This window comes from Macrotis lagotis, chromosome 7, assembly GCF_037893015.1.
Source record: "Macrotis lagotis isolate mMagLag1 chromosome 7, bilby.v1.9.chrom.fasta, whole genome shotgun sequence".
Taxonomy (NCBI): Eukaryota; Metazoa; Chordata; class Mammalia; order Peramelemorphia; family Peramelidae; genus Macrotis; species Macrotis lagotis.
Genome location: NC_133664.1, coordinates 186,519,231 through 186,537,382, shown reverse-complemented (window position 1 = coordinate 186,537,382; position 18,152 = coordinate 186,519,231). Strand labels below are relative to the sequence as shown.

At 33.3% G+C, this 18,152-nt stretch overlaps 1 protein-coding gene across 3 annotated transcripts in view; it reads right to left on the bottom strand.

The window, feature by feature from the left end:
- The window catches only part of BCAT1 (branched chain amino acid transaminase 1), a 94,932-nt gene that overhangs the window by 26,162 nt on the left and 50,618 nt on the right, over nt 1-18,152 (bottom strand). For 2 of the 3 annotated variants that reach the window (XM_074194242.1, XM_074194243.1), the window contains exons 6-7: nt 10,067-10,230; nt 5,656-5,798 (exon numbers count right to left, since the gene is read on the bottom strand). In XM_074194242.1, coding sequence (XP_074050343.1) covers nt 5,656-5,798; nt 10,067-10,230 — 307 coding nt within the window. The remainder of the gene's footprint in view (nt 1-5,655; nt 5,799-10,066; nt 10,231-18,152) is intronic. The other variant, XM_074194244.1, reaches the window with a different exon arrangement.

Below are 18,152 nucleotides of genomic sequence, written 5' to 3'. Positions count from 1 at the left end.
ATTTTCCTCTGCAACCACAAACATGTTTACTGGAGCCAGAACAAGCTCCATATGGCCTTGGATTATCCAACACAAGGAAAACAGAATGTAAGCCCATAAATTCGGCTCACTTTTGACAGAAAAATCATGTTTAGGAACTAGATTATCTAGAAGCAGTACAACAACAGAAGACCTATTCTATACCAAAGGAGTCATAATTGAGAGAATTATAATCATCATAATTTTTAAAAACATGCACATTGATTGTTTCTGTGTTCTAGGGACTTAGAACCAAATGATTTTAACTAGAAGAGAACTCTTGTGGAAGACTCAAGTTCTTCTTTAAATCAACAGGCATAGAGAAGGGTGTCAAATAAAGTAAAAAATTAGATAAAATTATAGTCTGATGCATAGAAAGTATATAAAGTAATCTTAACAACACTGAGTACATCCTAAATAATTATATATTTGTGATTTCCTTATCTTTAAAGAGGTAGCTGAGTATGGATAGAGGAATACAGGATACTTCAACTTGTTATATAATCCTTTTATCATATAGTCATGACACAGAAGCTCATGTGCACTTTGTTGGGAGTTTTTTTTTTGGGGGGGGGGGGGACAAGGGAAGCAAGTATTAGCTCTTCTGATTCATAGTTTCCCTCCTGCCTCATAAACCTCTAGTATCAGACCCACCCAAATCTAGGACAAAGTGATTTTCACTTGTAACTATTCAGTACACAATACAGAACAAAGTATTAAAAGGAGGAAAGCAAAACAGAAACCTTCAAAGAAAAAAAATAACAACCTCAACATCTAGAATAATGTGTGTGTATATATATATATATATATATATATGTGTGTGTGTGTGTGTGTGTGTGTGTGTGTGTATAAAATAATATGAATATGTGCTACATGTGAATCAAAGAAGGGAATATTTATTCTTTTATTATCTATAATAATAGATATTGAATTTATGTAATATATATGATATATATCACATATATTTCTTTACTTCAAGGGTCTATAATTTTAGTAGTGGGGATATTCCTTTCACTATTCATATTGCAACTCTTCCATAATTTATAGCCCTTAGCCTTCTAAGACAAAGAAAAACAATAAGGAAAAACAAAAAAAAAATAATTGGGGAATTGAAAATATTTGCCTCACAGAGAGGTCATCAATATTTTTAAACCAACAATATAACTTAAATTAATTTCATCATTACTGTACCAATCACACTAACAAAGGATTACTTTATTGAGTTAGAAAAAAATACAGAATTAATCTGGAAGAATAGGTCAAGAATATCTAGACAATTAATTTAAAAAGTGAGAAGGAAAAGGTCTAACAATACCAGATATCAAAGCAGGAATTATTAAAATTACTAGGTCATGATTAAGAAGTAGATTTATCAGTATTACTGATAAACCCCCAAAACTGAAGGTATTAAAGTAAGAAAAGTCAAATAGTAGAAAACTGGAAATTAGTCTAACAAAAACTAAGTATAACTTCGTATTTTATACCAACATAAATTTCACATGTATATATGATTTTATGCATATGTAAAGGGTCACATCATAAACAAATTAGAGGAACAAGGAAGAAAATGTTTTTCAAATCACTTTCTAGGGCAATTGATAGGATCAGTAAAGATAAAATGAACAATTTTGATGACTTAAAAGTTTTTGCACAATCAAAACTAATGTAGTCAAAATCAGAAGAAAAACAGGTAAATTTCTTTGCAGAAATTTTCTCAGATAAGGGTCCCACTTCCAAAATATATATAAGAAAGTGCTCCAAAAGTAACATTCCCCAATTGAAAAACCATCAAAAATATGAACAGGTAGTTTTCTAAAAAGAAAATACATACTATATAGCATATTATCACTAACATTTTTAAAAGTTCTAAATCACTAATAATTAGAAAAATATACATTAAAGATTCTACCTGTCATTTATCAGATTGGCAAAATAGACAAAAACAGAAAATGACAAAAATTGGAGGGTATAGGGGAAATCAGGCACATAAAGAACTGTTTGATCTATACACTGATTCCACCATTGTGCAAAGCAACAAATAATTAGCATTTATAGAATGTTTTAAGATTTGCAAAGTAGTATATGTATATGCATGCATGTTTACATATATATGTACATATTTATAGAATGCAATAAAAATAATATATAATATTAATGTGGTAATTGGTGATTTTGAACTGTCAATATATTTCTACTTCTCAATATGAAAGTGACTCTAGTTACTTGGAAGGCAGCATTACAGTTACCAGAAGTCTTAGAGAATTCAGATAGAAAGCCTTCAAGTATTTGTTCAGTTTATGGAAAATTATGCAAATCCAAGCCAAAATCTGAGAGACACAAATCCATCAACTACTAAATGGAGCATAAATGTGGAATATGCAATAAAATAACCAAAATAATAAAATAACATACATAAAAATAAAAATAGAATATAATAAAATATATATAATATAAATATTATATATATATAAAATCTTATTTGATTCTCATAACATTGTAAATTATCCCCATTTTGCATATGAGGAATCTGAGGATGACAGATGTTGTGATTTACCCAGTGTCAAACAGCTAAGAAAGTACCTGACCTCAGATCCTACCTTCTTTAAGTGCAGCTTTCAACTAACTATTAATTGTGTCACCTAATTTCCTTTTATAACTATGCCTCCCCAAATTTCTCAATTGTGATCTAAAAAGCATATGAAAGTTTGGTAGGACTGTAAGTTTAATATGAGTCCTCTTCCAACTCTAAATTTCTGTAATTCAATGTGTCTGAGACTAACTATACCAAAAATCCCTGAGTGATCTGTTTCCATTGTCTTCCCTGCCAATACTAGAATAAGGTTCACTTTGCCAGTGCTACCAAAACTTATTAAAATAAGTTCTAATACTGATACAGATTTATAGGAATCATCTTTCTTTAGCCAAATGACCCAGGAGTAATTAGAGATAGCACATCTGCTTATTGCAACAAAGAAAACATTTTAGATTTAATTAGGCTTTAAATCAGTCTTGAAAAATAGTTTTTCTCAAAATTAATACATCAAAATATTATTTCATTAGTATGACTATTTCCTACACTGAGAGTTGATGGATAATGACAAAGAGTGAGTAAAGGAGGGAAGACAGGAAGGAAGGCAGGAAGACAGGAAAGAGGGAGGAAGGGAAGGAGGGAGGGAAGAGGGGAGAGGAAGGAAGGAAGGAAGGAAGGAAGGAAGGAAGGAAGGAAGGAAGGAAGGAAGGAAGGAAGGAAGGAAGGAAGGAAGGAAGGAAGGAAGGAAGGAAAGGAAGGGAGGGAGGGAGGGAGGAATGGAGGAAGGGAGGGAGAGAGGGAGAGAGGGAGAGAGGAAGAAAGGGAGAAGAGAGGAGAGAAGGAGGGAGGAAGAGAGGAGAGAAGGAGGGAGGAAGAGAAGGGGGAGAGGAGATTGAGGGAAAGGAGGGGAAATAAAAATAAAATAAAAAATAAAAGAAGGGAAAGAACAGGGAAAGGATGGAAAGGCAAAGGACTGGAAGGAAAGCAAGAAATATCAATAAAACAATCAATATTGAAAAACTTTAGGAAAAACAAAAGAATCACAAGAAAATGCAAACAGTATAATTTTGTTACTGCTGTGTTAAGATTATTATATACTTTAAACATAAGCTAAGTTCACAGTTCCATAAGTAATTATCCTTTTTGATTTTCTTTGCATTGTAAAACTTTAAATGTTTATGGATTATTGCTAAAATTATAAGGAAAATTAAATATATTTCCTTCACTGGGCTCCATTTCCTAGTAGATGGATTTGTGTCTCTCTGATTTTGGCATAATTTTCCATAAACGACAATACTTGAAGGCTTTCTATCTGAACTCTCTAAGACTTCTGGTAACTCTAATATTGCCTTCCAAGGAACTAGAGTCACTTTCATATTGAGAAGTAGAAATATATTGACAGTTCAAAATCACCAAATTCACCAAAATTTTGAAAGTATTCATAAAGTTTGCATAATGCCACCTACCTTTACACACATGCATCTTCCCCTTCCCACAGGAAATAAGCCTTCACTTCATTATATACTTTTTTTTTTTACAATTGACTAATCTTTCTCCAGCTAACAGCAAATGTTTGTTTCAAGATTTTATGGCCCTATGCACATCTTCAAACAAACAAAAAAGAAACCGAAAGGGCATCTAGAAGAATACTCAGGTTTTGTTAGTCCATTTGGTGATTTTTTTTTTAGCTGTAGGATGATGCTGGTTTGCTCATTAATTTTCATTCACCAGAATCTTTGTTTTATATTTTACATTTACATTTTCCGATTAAAAAACACCCTTCTGACACTTAATATCCCAACCCTAAACTCTTTTGTGTTCAACAGGTTCTCATCCTAATCACAGAATCCAGAAGTGGGAAGGGGTCCCAGTAGCTACTGAATCCAATCTGTACTGAATTGCTGCCAAGAACCTCCTCTATAACATAACCTAAAAGTGTTTATCAAAGTTCTGTTTTAAGACATCTTAATTGTTACCTTCATTGCTACTTAACTCTGTTACAAAAACATTTTTTTCTCTAACTCCCATACATTTTACCCTCTAGGGTCAAGCAAAACAAATCTTATGCCTCTTCCACTTGGCAGCCCTTCAAATACTTGAAGCTCTTGTGTTCATAGTGAGTTTTTTCTCTCCTCCAGGCTAAACTTTCCCAATTCCATCATTATTTTTGGCATGGACTCAAAGAACTTCACCATCCTCATTCCTTTCTCCTGTATATTCTCCAGTTTATCAGTGTAACACCCAGAACTGTACACAATATTCCAGATGCAATCTGACCAGGGCAGAGTACTATAGAAACATTAATCAATCAAATGTATTTATTAAATGGTTACTGTGTGCAAGGCACTGTGACTATAAATACAACAAGAAAAAGTTCCTTCCTCAAGAAACTTGCTGGGGGAACATTACCTTCTTGGTGCCAAATATTATACTTATATTAATATAGCCTAAATCAAATTAGTTATTTTTGGTGGGGTTGGGATAGAAGTTACCATTTCGAAATAAAGGTATGCAGGAAATTTAGCTTTGGAAGTCACAATAATAAGCATACAGCTTTGTAGAAAGCAATAGAATTCTTATAACATGATATTGAGATAAAAATTCTAAAAACAGTAAAACTTTTTTTACCTACTTACAGAACTGTAGAGGATCTGTGGTAGGATAAATTTGTGTGAAATCTCCCTAGTTCAGATTCTTGGGTTAATTCATAATCATTCATTTGAAGAGACATTTGTTAGCAAATGAAAAAATTAAATAAATAGGAGAAATTAATTCTCATTTTTAAAATACTCTGAACTCAGGAAAACTGAGTTCAATTCAAGTGATGTAGTGAATGGTCCTGATATATAGGCATCAAGTTAAAAGAACAAAATATTTTCTTCCCCTGAACATCAATCAAGTTAGTTTCTTTGATAATATGGGACGTGGAGGATTTAGGTGACCATAAAATTGTGTTGTTGTGAATATTGACAGATGTTATTGTGAACTTCACTAGAAGTGATTCTAGAAGCATTAATCAGTAACTAAGACTAAGACCTTCACTGAAATCATAAGAGTTTTACAGTCATGATATAAGAACAGAAAATAATTGAATCTAACTGTATTACCTCCATCTTCATTTATCCAGTATAGGAAAAGGTTCATGGTTCCCACTTCAGTTATCTGATGATCTTCTCCATAGAGCCAAAGAACTTGTTGACACCCATGATGCAATGCTTCATTTTGGGCAAAAATGGAGGCACCATAATTGCTAATAGAAGAGGCAAAACATGTTAGTGGTAATGATTTTCTTTCCCCATGTCTATCCTCTAAAATATTCATAAGTTCTATTGTTTATGATAAACATACATTAAAACTACATGAAAAACCTTTCTTTAATATATGCAGAGACCAGAGGAGTAAATATGCAAAAACAAGGTCTTTAAGTGATAAACAATATAAAACATAAACAAACATTGACCTGGCCTTGAACCTTGATAGGGAGTCCTTGGATACTGAGAGTACTGGCTAGACTTGTGGTGAGGTTTCCCTGAGACTATAGACACTCTTAATTGGTAATTTACTTGATTAAGTCTTTCATATTGCACTAAACTTCAATATTTCAAGGAGATATGACTTGGGTGTAGGTACTCCCTCCCCCCAAAATGAATCACACTTCCAAACCTTCCAGTCCTTGGTGGACAGCCTTCTTGACTTCAATCAGATGAACAATTCATCCCTTTCAGTCCAGCTGATGTGATTCTCAGCACTAAGGGTTGATCTTCACACTACATATATACAAGTATTCCTTGCAGTACTTGAACTATGTCCCCCTTGACAGGCTTTGATAAACCCTGTACTCAGAGGACTTGACTCCATGGTCTCTAACTTAAAACAATGTAACACAGAAAGACTTTAGGTCTTTTACCCAAATTTAAAATGCACTCAGAAGATAGCAACATAGTACCATTTCTTTATTAAGATTAAATTGGTAGTTAGAATTAAGACTGATCTGTTGTGTAAATCAGTCTAAGGAGGGTAGGAGACTTTCAAGTAGGATATATGTATATGTATATATACATATACATATACATATATATACTTTCTTTTTTTAAACTAAATTTTTAATGAACAAAAATCTGATCTTGGTTCCCTTTGCTTTCTTCCTTTTCGAAGGAAAAACAATAAAGAGAAGAAAACAAAATCTTGTTACAAATAAACATAGAGGGGCAGCTAGGTGGCGTAGTGGGTAAAGCATCGGCCCTGGAGTCAGGAGTACCTGGGTTCAAATCCGGTCTCAGGCACTTAATAATTACTTAGCTGTGTGGCCTTGGGCAAGCCACTTAACCCCATTTGCCTTACAAAAACCTAAAAAATAAATAAAATAAAATAATAAACATAGAGTTTTTACTAATGGCTATAAAGCTCTTTATTTGGAGACTGTAAATGAATTCAAAGATGATTTTGGGGGGAATTATTACTTGTAAAACTTTATGCTAAAACTTTATTATTAAGAATCTTTCTATTAAATTAATAACTACTCCCAAATTTATCTATATGTTTTCATTCTTGGGTTTGCTTAAAGTATAGAATACAAGTAATAATGGTCTCTGGTGTAGGAGAATCATCTCACAGAAAGAGTATTATAACCTCTTTTTTTTAATGCCCAATTAGTTTTCCCTTGGAAAATTTAAAGACCTGAAAATTTTGTCTTCTTCCATGTGTTAATGACTGAAACTTAATTCTGATATTAGACAATACAGGGAAAAGTTCTCAAGAATGAAACTACCACTAAAAGAAATCTAATTAACACAGTCTTTTTTTTTTATTCCTGGTAATGTACTTCAGGAGGTTGTAGGTTCTACTTTTTTCCTTCCCAAGTTAAGTGACAAGGGAGACTATTGGCTTTTCATGCTGATTATGGAACTTTTCCAAACCTCATTAGAGTTATTTTCTAATTGCCCTGAGGTATGGTATCCCATTATTGTTTTAACTCTTAGATAATCTGACCACCACCAGATAAAACTTTTATTGTTCTTTCTAGACAGTCTGAAAAGTTAACTTTAAGAGGGGCATAAGGTAAATATGGAAATAATTATTATGTGTTTATCCTCAGGTTAGGAAAAAATGAATAGAGGGGAAAAGAAAACTAAAGTCTTTTAAAATTGGCATTATTAATCCAACAAAATTGTGAATATATCAACTATAATGTATGTCATACATAGTAAAGCTCTTTTAAAGAGTTCACTAAGGATATATATAGCAGTTGCTTTCACTCACTATTGCTTTAAGAATTCTGCTCTATCCATTCTAAAGAAAAGGCATGAGGGCATTCCACTAATGCTTGTTTCATTCTGGCTGAATGGAGAAACATATACACTAGTGAGGAAAGAAGGCTCTCAGAAATTAGACCTATAATCCCCGTCCAGATTTTCCTTCTATTTGATGTGAGAGCTGCTGCTAATACAGAAGAAAAGACATCAAGGCTACTTAGTTTTCAAAATCATTCCTTGTCACAGGTAAAAAAAATGGAGTCAGTTCTGAACAACTCACTCTCTCATGTCCAGAAATGCCCTTGTGGCTCTCTATTCTTCCAGGATGCCAGGAATCTGAGTTTTGTTAGGTTCTAGTATAAGGTCTCTCTATTTCTTTCCCAGGTGCTCTTGGCCCTAGATGTGTGAGGTGCATTCATATTTTACAGGATTAACTATATTTAAAAAACTCTAGGGGCAGCTAGGTGGTAGCACTGGCCCTGGAGTCAGGAGGACCTGAGTTCAAATCCAACCTCAAGACACTTAATAATTGCCTAACTGTGTAACCTCGGGCAAGTCACTTAACCCCACTGCCCATTAAATTAAAATTTAAAAACAAAACAAAAAAACTCTAGTAGGATTAGGTTCCTCTTAAAAATGAGGAATGAGAGAGACATGGACACAAAACCAACTAAAATTAGGAAGGAATTTCTAAATACAAGAATAGAAATCCAGAAGAATTTTACTAAGTTTTGTATGCATCCTTATGTAATTTAGAAACATCTGTGATAGGTACTGGAAGCACCTGGAGTCTGTGTAACCAAAATTGATTCATTTGTAAAAGACTCCAGTTCCCTTTGTCCTCCTGAGTATAAAACAGACTATCTCCAGGTCAAGAGCCTCTAAAACCAATCTTAGAGACCAGGCAGTTGACAACTTCTTAAATTTTATATATACAAATATATATATATATATATATATATATGTGTGTGTGTGTGTGTGTGTGTGTGTGTGTGTGTGTGTGTGTATATGTAAACATTTTTGCAAATCTTAAAGTACTATATGAATGTTTAGTTATCATTATTATTAGTATTTTACAGGCTCTTTAGCAAGTTCCAGATATACAGATTGGCTTATGCCTTTAATGGTTCATTTTAACATCAATAAATTATATTTAGGTAAGTTCCTAATGAGGTAGATGGGTCACAGTGGATAGAGTGCTGAACCTGGGGTCAGAAAGTCCTACATTCAAATTCTTCCTCTGATGTTTATTAACAGTGATACCTGGGGGGAGTCATTTAACCCCTATGTGCCTCAGGCAACTCCCTAGATCCCAAGTCATAGATTTTCCAATTTATAGCCAATGAGATCCCTGAAATTGCTGAACATTTTTCAAATCTTTGTCTAGACAGTTAAATGGTTCTCTCCCTCTCCAAAATATTTTGCATTTGTTTGTCTGCACAAATTGTATCCTGAGTTAGAATGTAGGCTCTTTGATGGCAGAGACTTTCTTTTTTATCCTTATATCTCCAGTATCCCAGGACAAATTCTAGAAAATTTTTTAAAACTCAGACCTAGTATTTAATTGGAATCTGGTGAGGTATTTCTATCTACCAATGCAGAAGTATTCTGCAATTTAATAGTCCTAGAGAATGATCAGGAATGCGGAGAGGTCAAGAGACATACTCAGTATCACACAATTTGTTTGTGTCGGCATCATCACTTGAACTCAGGTCTCCCTGACCAAGGCCAGCCCTCTATCTACTATGGCAAGTTGCCTTTCCTGTCTGGCACACAGTAGGTAATTAATGCCTGCTGAATTAAATTCTCAGAGAAATCTGGCTGAGCCAAAGAAGGGCTATCCTTCAGCCAGTTGGCAGTAGGTATGGTTATATTCAGTGACAATGAAGACAGCATGTCAATGCAGCAGGCACCTTCCCCAGACATGACTCCTAAAGTTCCAGGGCCAGCTTGGAGCTTCAGCCCCAAACACCAGATGGTCTCTTCTCTCAATCCATCTAATTGCTATGGCAAAATAGAGCAGACATATGGCAACAGCTAATTCAATCCCTAGCTTTAGTTATTCAAAAAAGTTCTGGTATGTATCATGTATAATTGTCTTCCCATACCAACAACGTGTATAACTTGTCGTTTAAGCATCTTTATCAGTTTAAAATACTGAAAACTACAGAAAGTAGATGAGCATTCTTATTAGAGTCAAATAAGAGTAAATAAATAGCCAGGAAGGATTACTTTATAGTTTATAGTAATCTGAATTTCTTCTTACCCTCCTATTTTGTAGTCCCCAGTTCCACCCTTCCAGGATCTTACGTACTTCGGATTGGCCCACAGAGATACTGGATTAAAACTTCCACTTGAAAAGTAAGGTCCCACAGGACTCAGAATTACAAAAAGTAGGGCTTTCGTTGGCTTCTTAACTCCAAGAGAAGGCTTTAATAAAGAAATAAATACAAAAAGTAGGGATTTAGTTGGACTTCATTTAAAGATTAAGAAACAAAATTTTCAATTGTACTTTGAAAACAGGCCTCTATCAACAGAATGGTTATCATTATTATGGAATGTTGTATTATACAAAGAATGGTTAATCTTATCAGTGAATAAAGATTTGACAAAGATTTTAAATAGAGAAATGAAAGTTTTTTCTATTTGTAAAATTCAGAAGAGGGCAGCAATGAAAAATAAATATTCAAAAAGTATATATAACCTATATATTATCTATCTGTTAAAAGTTTAAAGGTATGAGATGTATAATATGAATTTTGATTTCTTAGGGCTGAATATACTGTTTACTTCTATATAGGACTTATAGAGGTTCACATTCCTACCTCTAGCAGATGTCAGGGACTGGGACAATAAAAGCTTAACATACTACTATACACCTATCACAGATTCCCAGACATCACAGTCTGAATGTTCTACTAAAATTTAAGTACTAGAAAACAGTTTAATTGACTTCAAAGAAAGGTACAAAAACAAGCAAATGACATATTAATAAGGATCCTATTCTGTATATAAAGATACTAAAGGTCATTTTCTTTGCAATTGCAAAATATGCCAAAAATCTCCAATATAAAAGTTTTTTTAAAAGTAATTTGAGAGACGCTGCTTCATAGGAAAGAAAAGCAAGCAAAAATAAAAGGGAAATTGGAAAAAAACCCTCAAGAGTAGAGACTCTTAACTGGGGTTCATGAATCTGTGACAGATATTGGGATCTATGAACTTGATTGAAAAAACAAATACAAATGGACACACAGACAGACAGACAAACACGCACACACACACACACACACACACACACACACCTCAAGAAAGAATGAACCCCCCTCCCATGTCCCCACCATCATAGAATAGTGAAACAAACTCTTATTCCATTTAACCAGGATTAACTTCTGTGATTGGTCTAAACCAGACCTGTTTCAAGTCATAAGGAGCAATAATAAAAAGCAGGAAGATAAATTAAACAGAAATTAGACCCAGCAACAAGTCTGCTTTACTTCTTGTTAAAATGCTAAGTGGAATAGACCGAAAAAAGGAAAAAAAAAAGCAGACTGAGGTCTTTCTGTGCAATTTTTAAATTATCATGTTGTCTCTATTATACCAATGATCATAGATAATAAAGACTTGGTTGTTAAAGTTGGTGTGTATTTTAGATGGACCAGACATCATCATTCTAAAAGAAAAAAATAACTTCTAACAAATGGAAAAAACTTCAATATGGTACTAATCTAATGTCATAATATATTGAAAAAAACCTAAAGACATATACAAAATGGGATGTGTTTAGCCTCAGAAGAGATAATCAATTCCAAGAAGTCATCTGTCTTGAATTGTATTTCTAATTTTAATACAAATTGCCTATTACATTAAGTACAAGTCAACTCAATGAGCTTTCATTAATTGTCAGTTAAGCTAGAAACAAAATATTTACTTTATTCAAAGGGGAATTTTCATGCTTAATTAAAATTTACAGGGGGCAGCTAGGTGGTGTAGTGGATAGAACATGGACCCATCTGTCACTCAGGAGGACCTGAGTTCAAATCTGCCCTCAGACACTTAATAATTACCCAGCTGTGTGGTCTTGGGCAAGCCATTTAACCCCATTTGCCTTGCTAAAACCTAAAAAAAAAAAAAGATTTGAAGAAAACTTTGGGATTCTGGAATATGAGGAATCAAAGAAGTACTTTATATTTATTTCTCTGTGGACGATTTAAATCTGAATCTGGGTTTAAATCCCAGTTTTGCTACTTAATTTCTGCATCACCATAAGCAAATGACTTAACCTCTCTGACAGGGTAGCTAGGTGAAACAGTAGATAGAGCACCATCCCTGTAGTCAGGAAGACCTGATTTCAAATCTGACTTCAGGCATTTACTATTTGCTAAGACCCAAATCACTTATCCTGTGTCTCCTTAATTTTCTAAACTGTAAAATGAGACTTTTAATAACATTGTTTAAGAGAATAAAATGAGATAATATTTGTAAAGTGCTCTACAAACTTTAAAGAGCTTTAAAATGTTGAATACTATTTTCTCTGGTTCCTATCTCTTTCTGCATCTATTAAAATGAGGATGATGAAAATGCATAATTTCTAAGGATTCTTCTGAGACTTTTGTAAGACTCAATTTACAAACTATGATATGAATAATTGATTTAACTATTGATTATGTGAAAATGCTTCAAAGTTTTATAGATGAAGAGTTTTGTTAATATTAGATACAAATAGATGTGGCCACTTTTTTCCATATTAATGTATATGCTCTATATGTAATTGAATACCTGAAAAAAAAATAGCAACTTCATTCCTAATAATTATTACCTTTTTTTAAATTTTCTTAATTAGCTTACCATTTGCTTGCATATCTTCAATCCATGATCTAAACAAAAATGATGCCCACTAGATGGTACTAGGGAGAGCATGGAAAAGATTATTCAAGTGAAGAAGTCCATACATTGGAAACCAAGCAATAGCAGCAGGAGCATCAACAATAAAAATAATACCTTCTATTTCATATAGTACTCTAAGGTTTGCAAATGAAGTAGATAATACAAGTATTATTATTCCTGTTTTATGAATAAACAAAACAAATCTGACCTCAGCCATTTATTATTTGTTGTGACCCTGGATAAGTCACTCAACCTTTGTCTACTTAATTTTATTATTATTAACCCTATTTTATAAATAAATAAAACAAGAAAAATAACATTTATATAGTACTTTGTATCAAGCACTGAGCAAGTGCTAAACAATCATTATTGCATTTGATCCTCACAATAATCCTTCAAGGTAGATATTATTATTATCTACATTTTACCATAGAGGAAACTGAAGCAGATAGAGGTAAAGTGATTTGCCCAGAGTTATACAACTAATAAGTGCCTGAGGCTGCATTTGAACTCACACATTCTTGAACGCAAGCCCAACATTCTATCCACTGCACCATGTAGCAGTAGAAAGAGGAACTAAGGCCATGGAAGCAAAAATACTTCAGCAATAATTATTTAGGAAATATCCAAAAAGGATTTGAAGCCAGGTCTCCTGACATCAAGTCAGTAATATAATATAATATAACGTAATGCTACAATGTAACAAATATAATAAAAAAGTAAGTAATATAAATAATGTGTCTTTTTTTAAACCTGGAAGCAAATGCATTATCAAATGATTTTTTATAAGGAAAGAGGGAAATCAGATTATGCAAAGCCACAAAACATATTTCACTGTTCTTCAAAGTACTGGGTTTGATAGCATTTTTGCAGTCTTGTTTAGAAGAATTAATTATTCTGGAGTTCTCCTCAAACTGGCCATATTTATTCAAAATTTAGAACAACTATATCCTGAATTAAATGAAACAGGGGAGAATCAAGGTAATGAAATAAGCCTTTCCTTCTTCCACTTTCTCCAAACTGAAAGTGTTTTTTCTTTCTGTTACAATTCTTTTCTAAATCTTCTCAACTATTTGAATTCTATGAAGTTTCCGAGTTTCAATTATCTTGTAATACAACATTAAACAAATTCCAGCATGAAAAATGTAATAATGATATGGTTAGGGTCCCTTTCAAAATCCAGTACACGCAAGGTTACATTTGCAGGATAACAGTTGGTGGAAAGTGGAATGGGTCAGTGTCAGAATGCTTTTATTCTTTTAAAGCTATTTTAGTTAAACATCATTTTTTTTAGGTTTTTGCAAGGCAAATGGGGTTAAGTGGCTTGCCCAAGGCCACACAGATAGGTAATTATGAAGTGTCTGAGACCAGATTTGAACCCAGGTACTCCTGACTCCAAGGCCGGTACTTTATTCACTAAGCCACCTAGCCACCCCTAAACATCATTTTTTTTTTACCTTGACAGATTGCCTTAAGAATTCAAATACCTAAAAAATGTTCTAAACCATTACTGATTAGAGAAATGAAAATTAAAGCATCTCAGAGGTACCACCTCACACCTCTCAGACTGGCCAATATGACCAGAAAAGACAATGATCAGTGTTGGAAGGGATGTAGGAAATATGGATAATGCTTTGTTGGTGGAGCTGTGAACTCATCCAGTCTTCTAGGAGAGCAATTTGGAATTAGGAGCAAAGGGCAATAAAAATGCACATACCCTTTGATCTAGCAATCCCACAACTGGGTCTATACCTGTATCATGAAAAAAGGGCAAAAATAGTAGCTCTGTTTGTGGTGGCAAAGAATTGGAAATTGAGTGAATTTCCATCATTTAGGGAATGACTAAACAAATTGTGGTATATGTATGTATGGTATGGAACATTATTGTTCTATTAGAAACAAGGAGGGATGGGAATTCAGAAAAACCTGGAAGGATTTGCATGAACTGATGCTGAACAAGATGAGCAAAACCAGAAGAACATTGTACACTTTAATAGCAACATGGGGGTGATGATCAACCTTAATGGACTTGCTCATTCCATCAGTGCAACAAACAGGGACAATTTTAGGGTATCTGCAATGGAGAATACCACCTGTATCCAAAGAAAGAATTGTGGAATTTAAACAAAGACCAAGTACTATTACCTTTAATTTTTTTTTTAAAAAAAGGTATCTTATGTAATTTTGGTCTCTCTTATATTTTTATTTTTTCCTTAAGGATATGATTTCTTTCTCAAGACATTCAATTTTGATCAATGTATAGCATGGAAACAATGTAAACATTATCAAACTGCCTTCTGTGGGAGGTGGGGGGAGGGAAACGAGATTGGGGGGAAAATTGTAAAATTCAAAAAAACAATAAAAAAAAGGATTCAAATACATAAGGAATTTTAAGAGAAATGATTTTTGCTTCCCACTTTGGTACCCATTCATACATTATAAAGTCTTTACTTGGCACTCTATATGTCCCAATCAATAATAAGCCTAGAAAGGGGGGCTGACATATGGTTGTGCAAGATTTCTAATTAACAGAAGAGCTTGTATTTTCCACTTGAAGAAATATGGAACTGTCCAAGTAAATAAGGCAAGCCTGGCAGGGGTGAAAAGGAAGTCAATCCCCACCCCCCCATAGCCCCAAGAAAATTCTCGCCTTAAACTCTGGAGATAAGGATCCCAACTTATATTAAACTAAATTTAGGCTTAGTCATATCATACCCCAGAAGTGAGGTTACTCACCCTGATAGAAAATTCTCTAAAGAGTTATAACAAAAGAGAAAAAGAACCAATACAATACTGAAAATAAGCACTACAGAGGAAAGTAAATAGTTTTTGAAAAAAAATCTCCTGGGGAAACTTATTCAACAAATTCCTCTAAACTACCTTGAATAAAAGGTCCAGAATGATTCAAAAGAAAAAATAGGGTTGGAGATTAGAATAGAAATTAAAGTTCTCAACCAACCAAACAAAACAGAAAAGAATGTAGAACATACAACTGAGAAAAAAATCTCCAAATGAATAGATTGTATGAAAAGAAAATAACAAATTTGGAACAAAAATGTTGAAGAAGTATTAATTCAAATAAAAGACAATAATAATAATAAGATAAGCAAACTACAATCGAACCATAAAAGCCGAGGAAACTATTAATATAGGATAAGAAGAAAAGAAGTAACATAGTAGTTATAAGGATGATAATGTTCTTCCCAAATTGGTTAAAACAAAAATAATGAAATATAATAGAGTTAAATATAAAATAGATTCCCCCAAAAAATCAAATTCTCAAGCACAGGAAGCTCACATAAAGGCATGGCCTAGAATGAAGTTCAAATGAAGAAGACTGAGGAAGGGTGTGTGTGTGTGTGTGTGTGTGTGTGTGTGTGTGTGTGTGTGTGTGTGTGTGTGTGTGAAGTTAAGTAATATTTTAGAAATGGCAATACATCCTGAGGAGAGTGGTTTTGGGTGTTGAGGCATCTTGGAACCATGCCAGATGACAGCTGAAGGAACTAAAGATAGTTAATCTCTTTAAATTTGTAGGGAACATGAGATAGTTGAATAGACTTCAGATATCTGAAAATTTGTCACATAGATTATATATTGTGCTCCAAAAATCTTAGAACAGTTTTAAATTTTAATAAGGAATTAATAAACTTTCTTTAGCTTCTCACTGGCTAACTCTACTAAGGTTAATATATGCAAATTTCAGAAAGAAAGTTTTTGCTTCAATGGAGGAAAAAATTCCTAACAAAATTGACAAGAATTCTCATCAGATGGGGAGTTCACCATCACTGGTGACTATTTAGTGTAGACTAGGTTGCAACATGTCAAGGACACTGTAGGCAAAATTCATGACATAGTTATGTACTGGATGGTCTTCAGGGTCCCTTCCAACTCTAAGATTCAGTGAAAAAGGCAAGTTAGATGTTTAAAGAGAAGGAGGAAGGCATAGTTGATTATATGTTGGTCTCAGAATAAAGAAAACCTGGTCTGGGAAAACTCAACATCTCTGAACTTCAGTTTTCACCTTTAAAATATTAATAATTATACTAACTCACAGAGACATATCAAGTGAGCTAATGTCTACAAAGCACTTGGCAAATTTTAAATTAGTATGTACATGTAAGCTAGCATTATGTATGGCAAACAGTAGGTGATTAGTAAATGCTTACCAACTAGATCATGAATTATGATTGTTGCTACTTTACAATTAAAGTAGCACTGATAATTAAATAATGTTTATTAGACGTGAGGTAAAAAAATACACGGAAAAGGTGACTACCAAGAAGGAAATGTCAGATTCATGAGAAGTATGATTTTAATGGAGAATTGTGATAAATGCATTTGTAACACAATTATATAGAACTTTAAAAAAAAGTTTACAAAGCACCTTGCTCACAACAGCCCTGTGAATTAGATCACACAAGTACATTATTACCATTTTACAGATTAAGAAAATAAAAATAAGATGATAGATCTCAAATATGTGCAAAGGTCACAAACTTCATGAAGTTCCTGGATATTTAACTGAAGGAAAAGGAAGAATTCAAAGTTCCTTCTTTGAGATATAATTGAAAATAAGGAAACATTTGATAACTGCAGATTAGGAAGATATGTGGACAGAAAAAGAAGTCATTTTGTTGGTATGTTTAAATCGAGTTGGCAACAGGTTGTCCAGATTTGTACTTCAATGTGAGCAAAAGCAATGTGTTACCATTACCATGGGTTCATTTTCCATTCTTATGAAAAAAGCTTCTTTTCCTTTGCCCTCTTACTGACATTGCTACTTAATTAAATTTTCTTCCTGATTTATGTGACTTTCTGAAAAGTAAGATAAAGATTCTATACTAACAGTAGGTCATAAATTTTCAATGTCCTTGACAAGTTTTAATCATACTTTATTTGAAATGGAAATCTGAGGAGAACTAGAATGATACCAAGAAAGACTAGGGCAAATACATGGACTGATACTCAAATATAACTTTCTCCTTCCCCGCAGCTTCCCATCTTTCATTTTAATATTGAGTAAAACTGATAAAACTTTCAATAATAAAATCTGAGCTGAGACTTCCAAACATATTGATCAAATTTTTTAACTCTAATTCAAATTACACTGTAAACACTAGAGCATGAAATGAATCATAATCACATGACTAATTTTCAGTGCCTCACCACTTAAATCAGCATGAGATTAAAGGTAGAGCTTCTAACAAGCAAATGTAGGGTTATTACACTAGGGGACAGGGTAGTGTGGATGTGTTACTTTTACTACACAGTGTCTAAATAATTAGTATTATTCTACATATTTAGTAAATACTTCCAATGAATTTTTTTGAATTGGTTCAATTCTAGTCTTTAAAATGCCTTAAGTGTGAATGATGGAAACAATCTTTAAGATCATCTTTACCAACCCTTTCAGTTTTAATCATCTACTCACTAGGGAAAGAACAAGTTGCAGCACATTTTCCAAATTT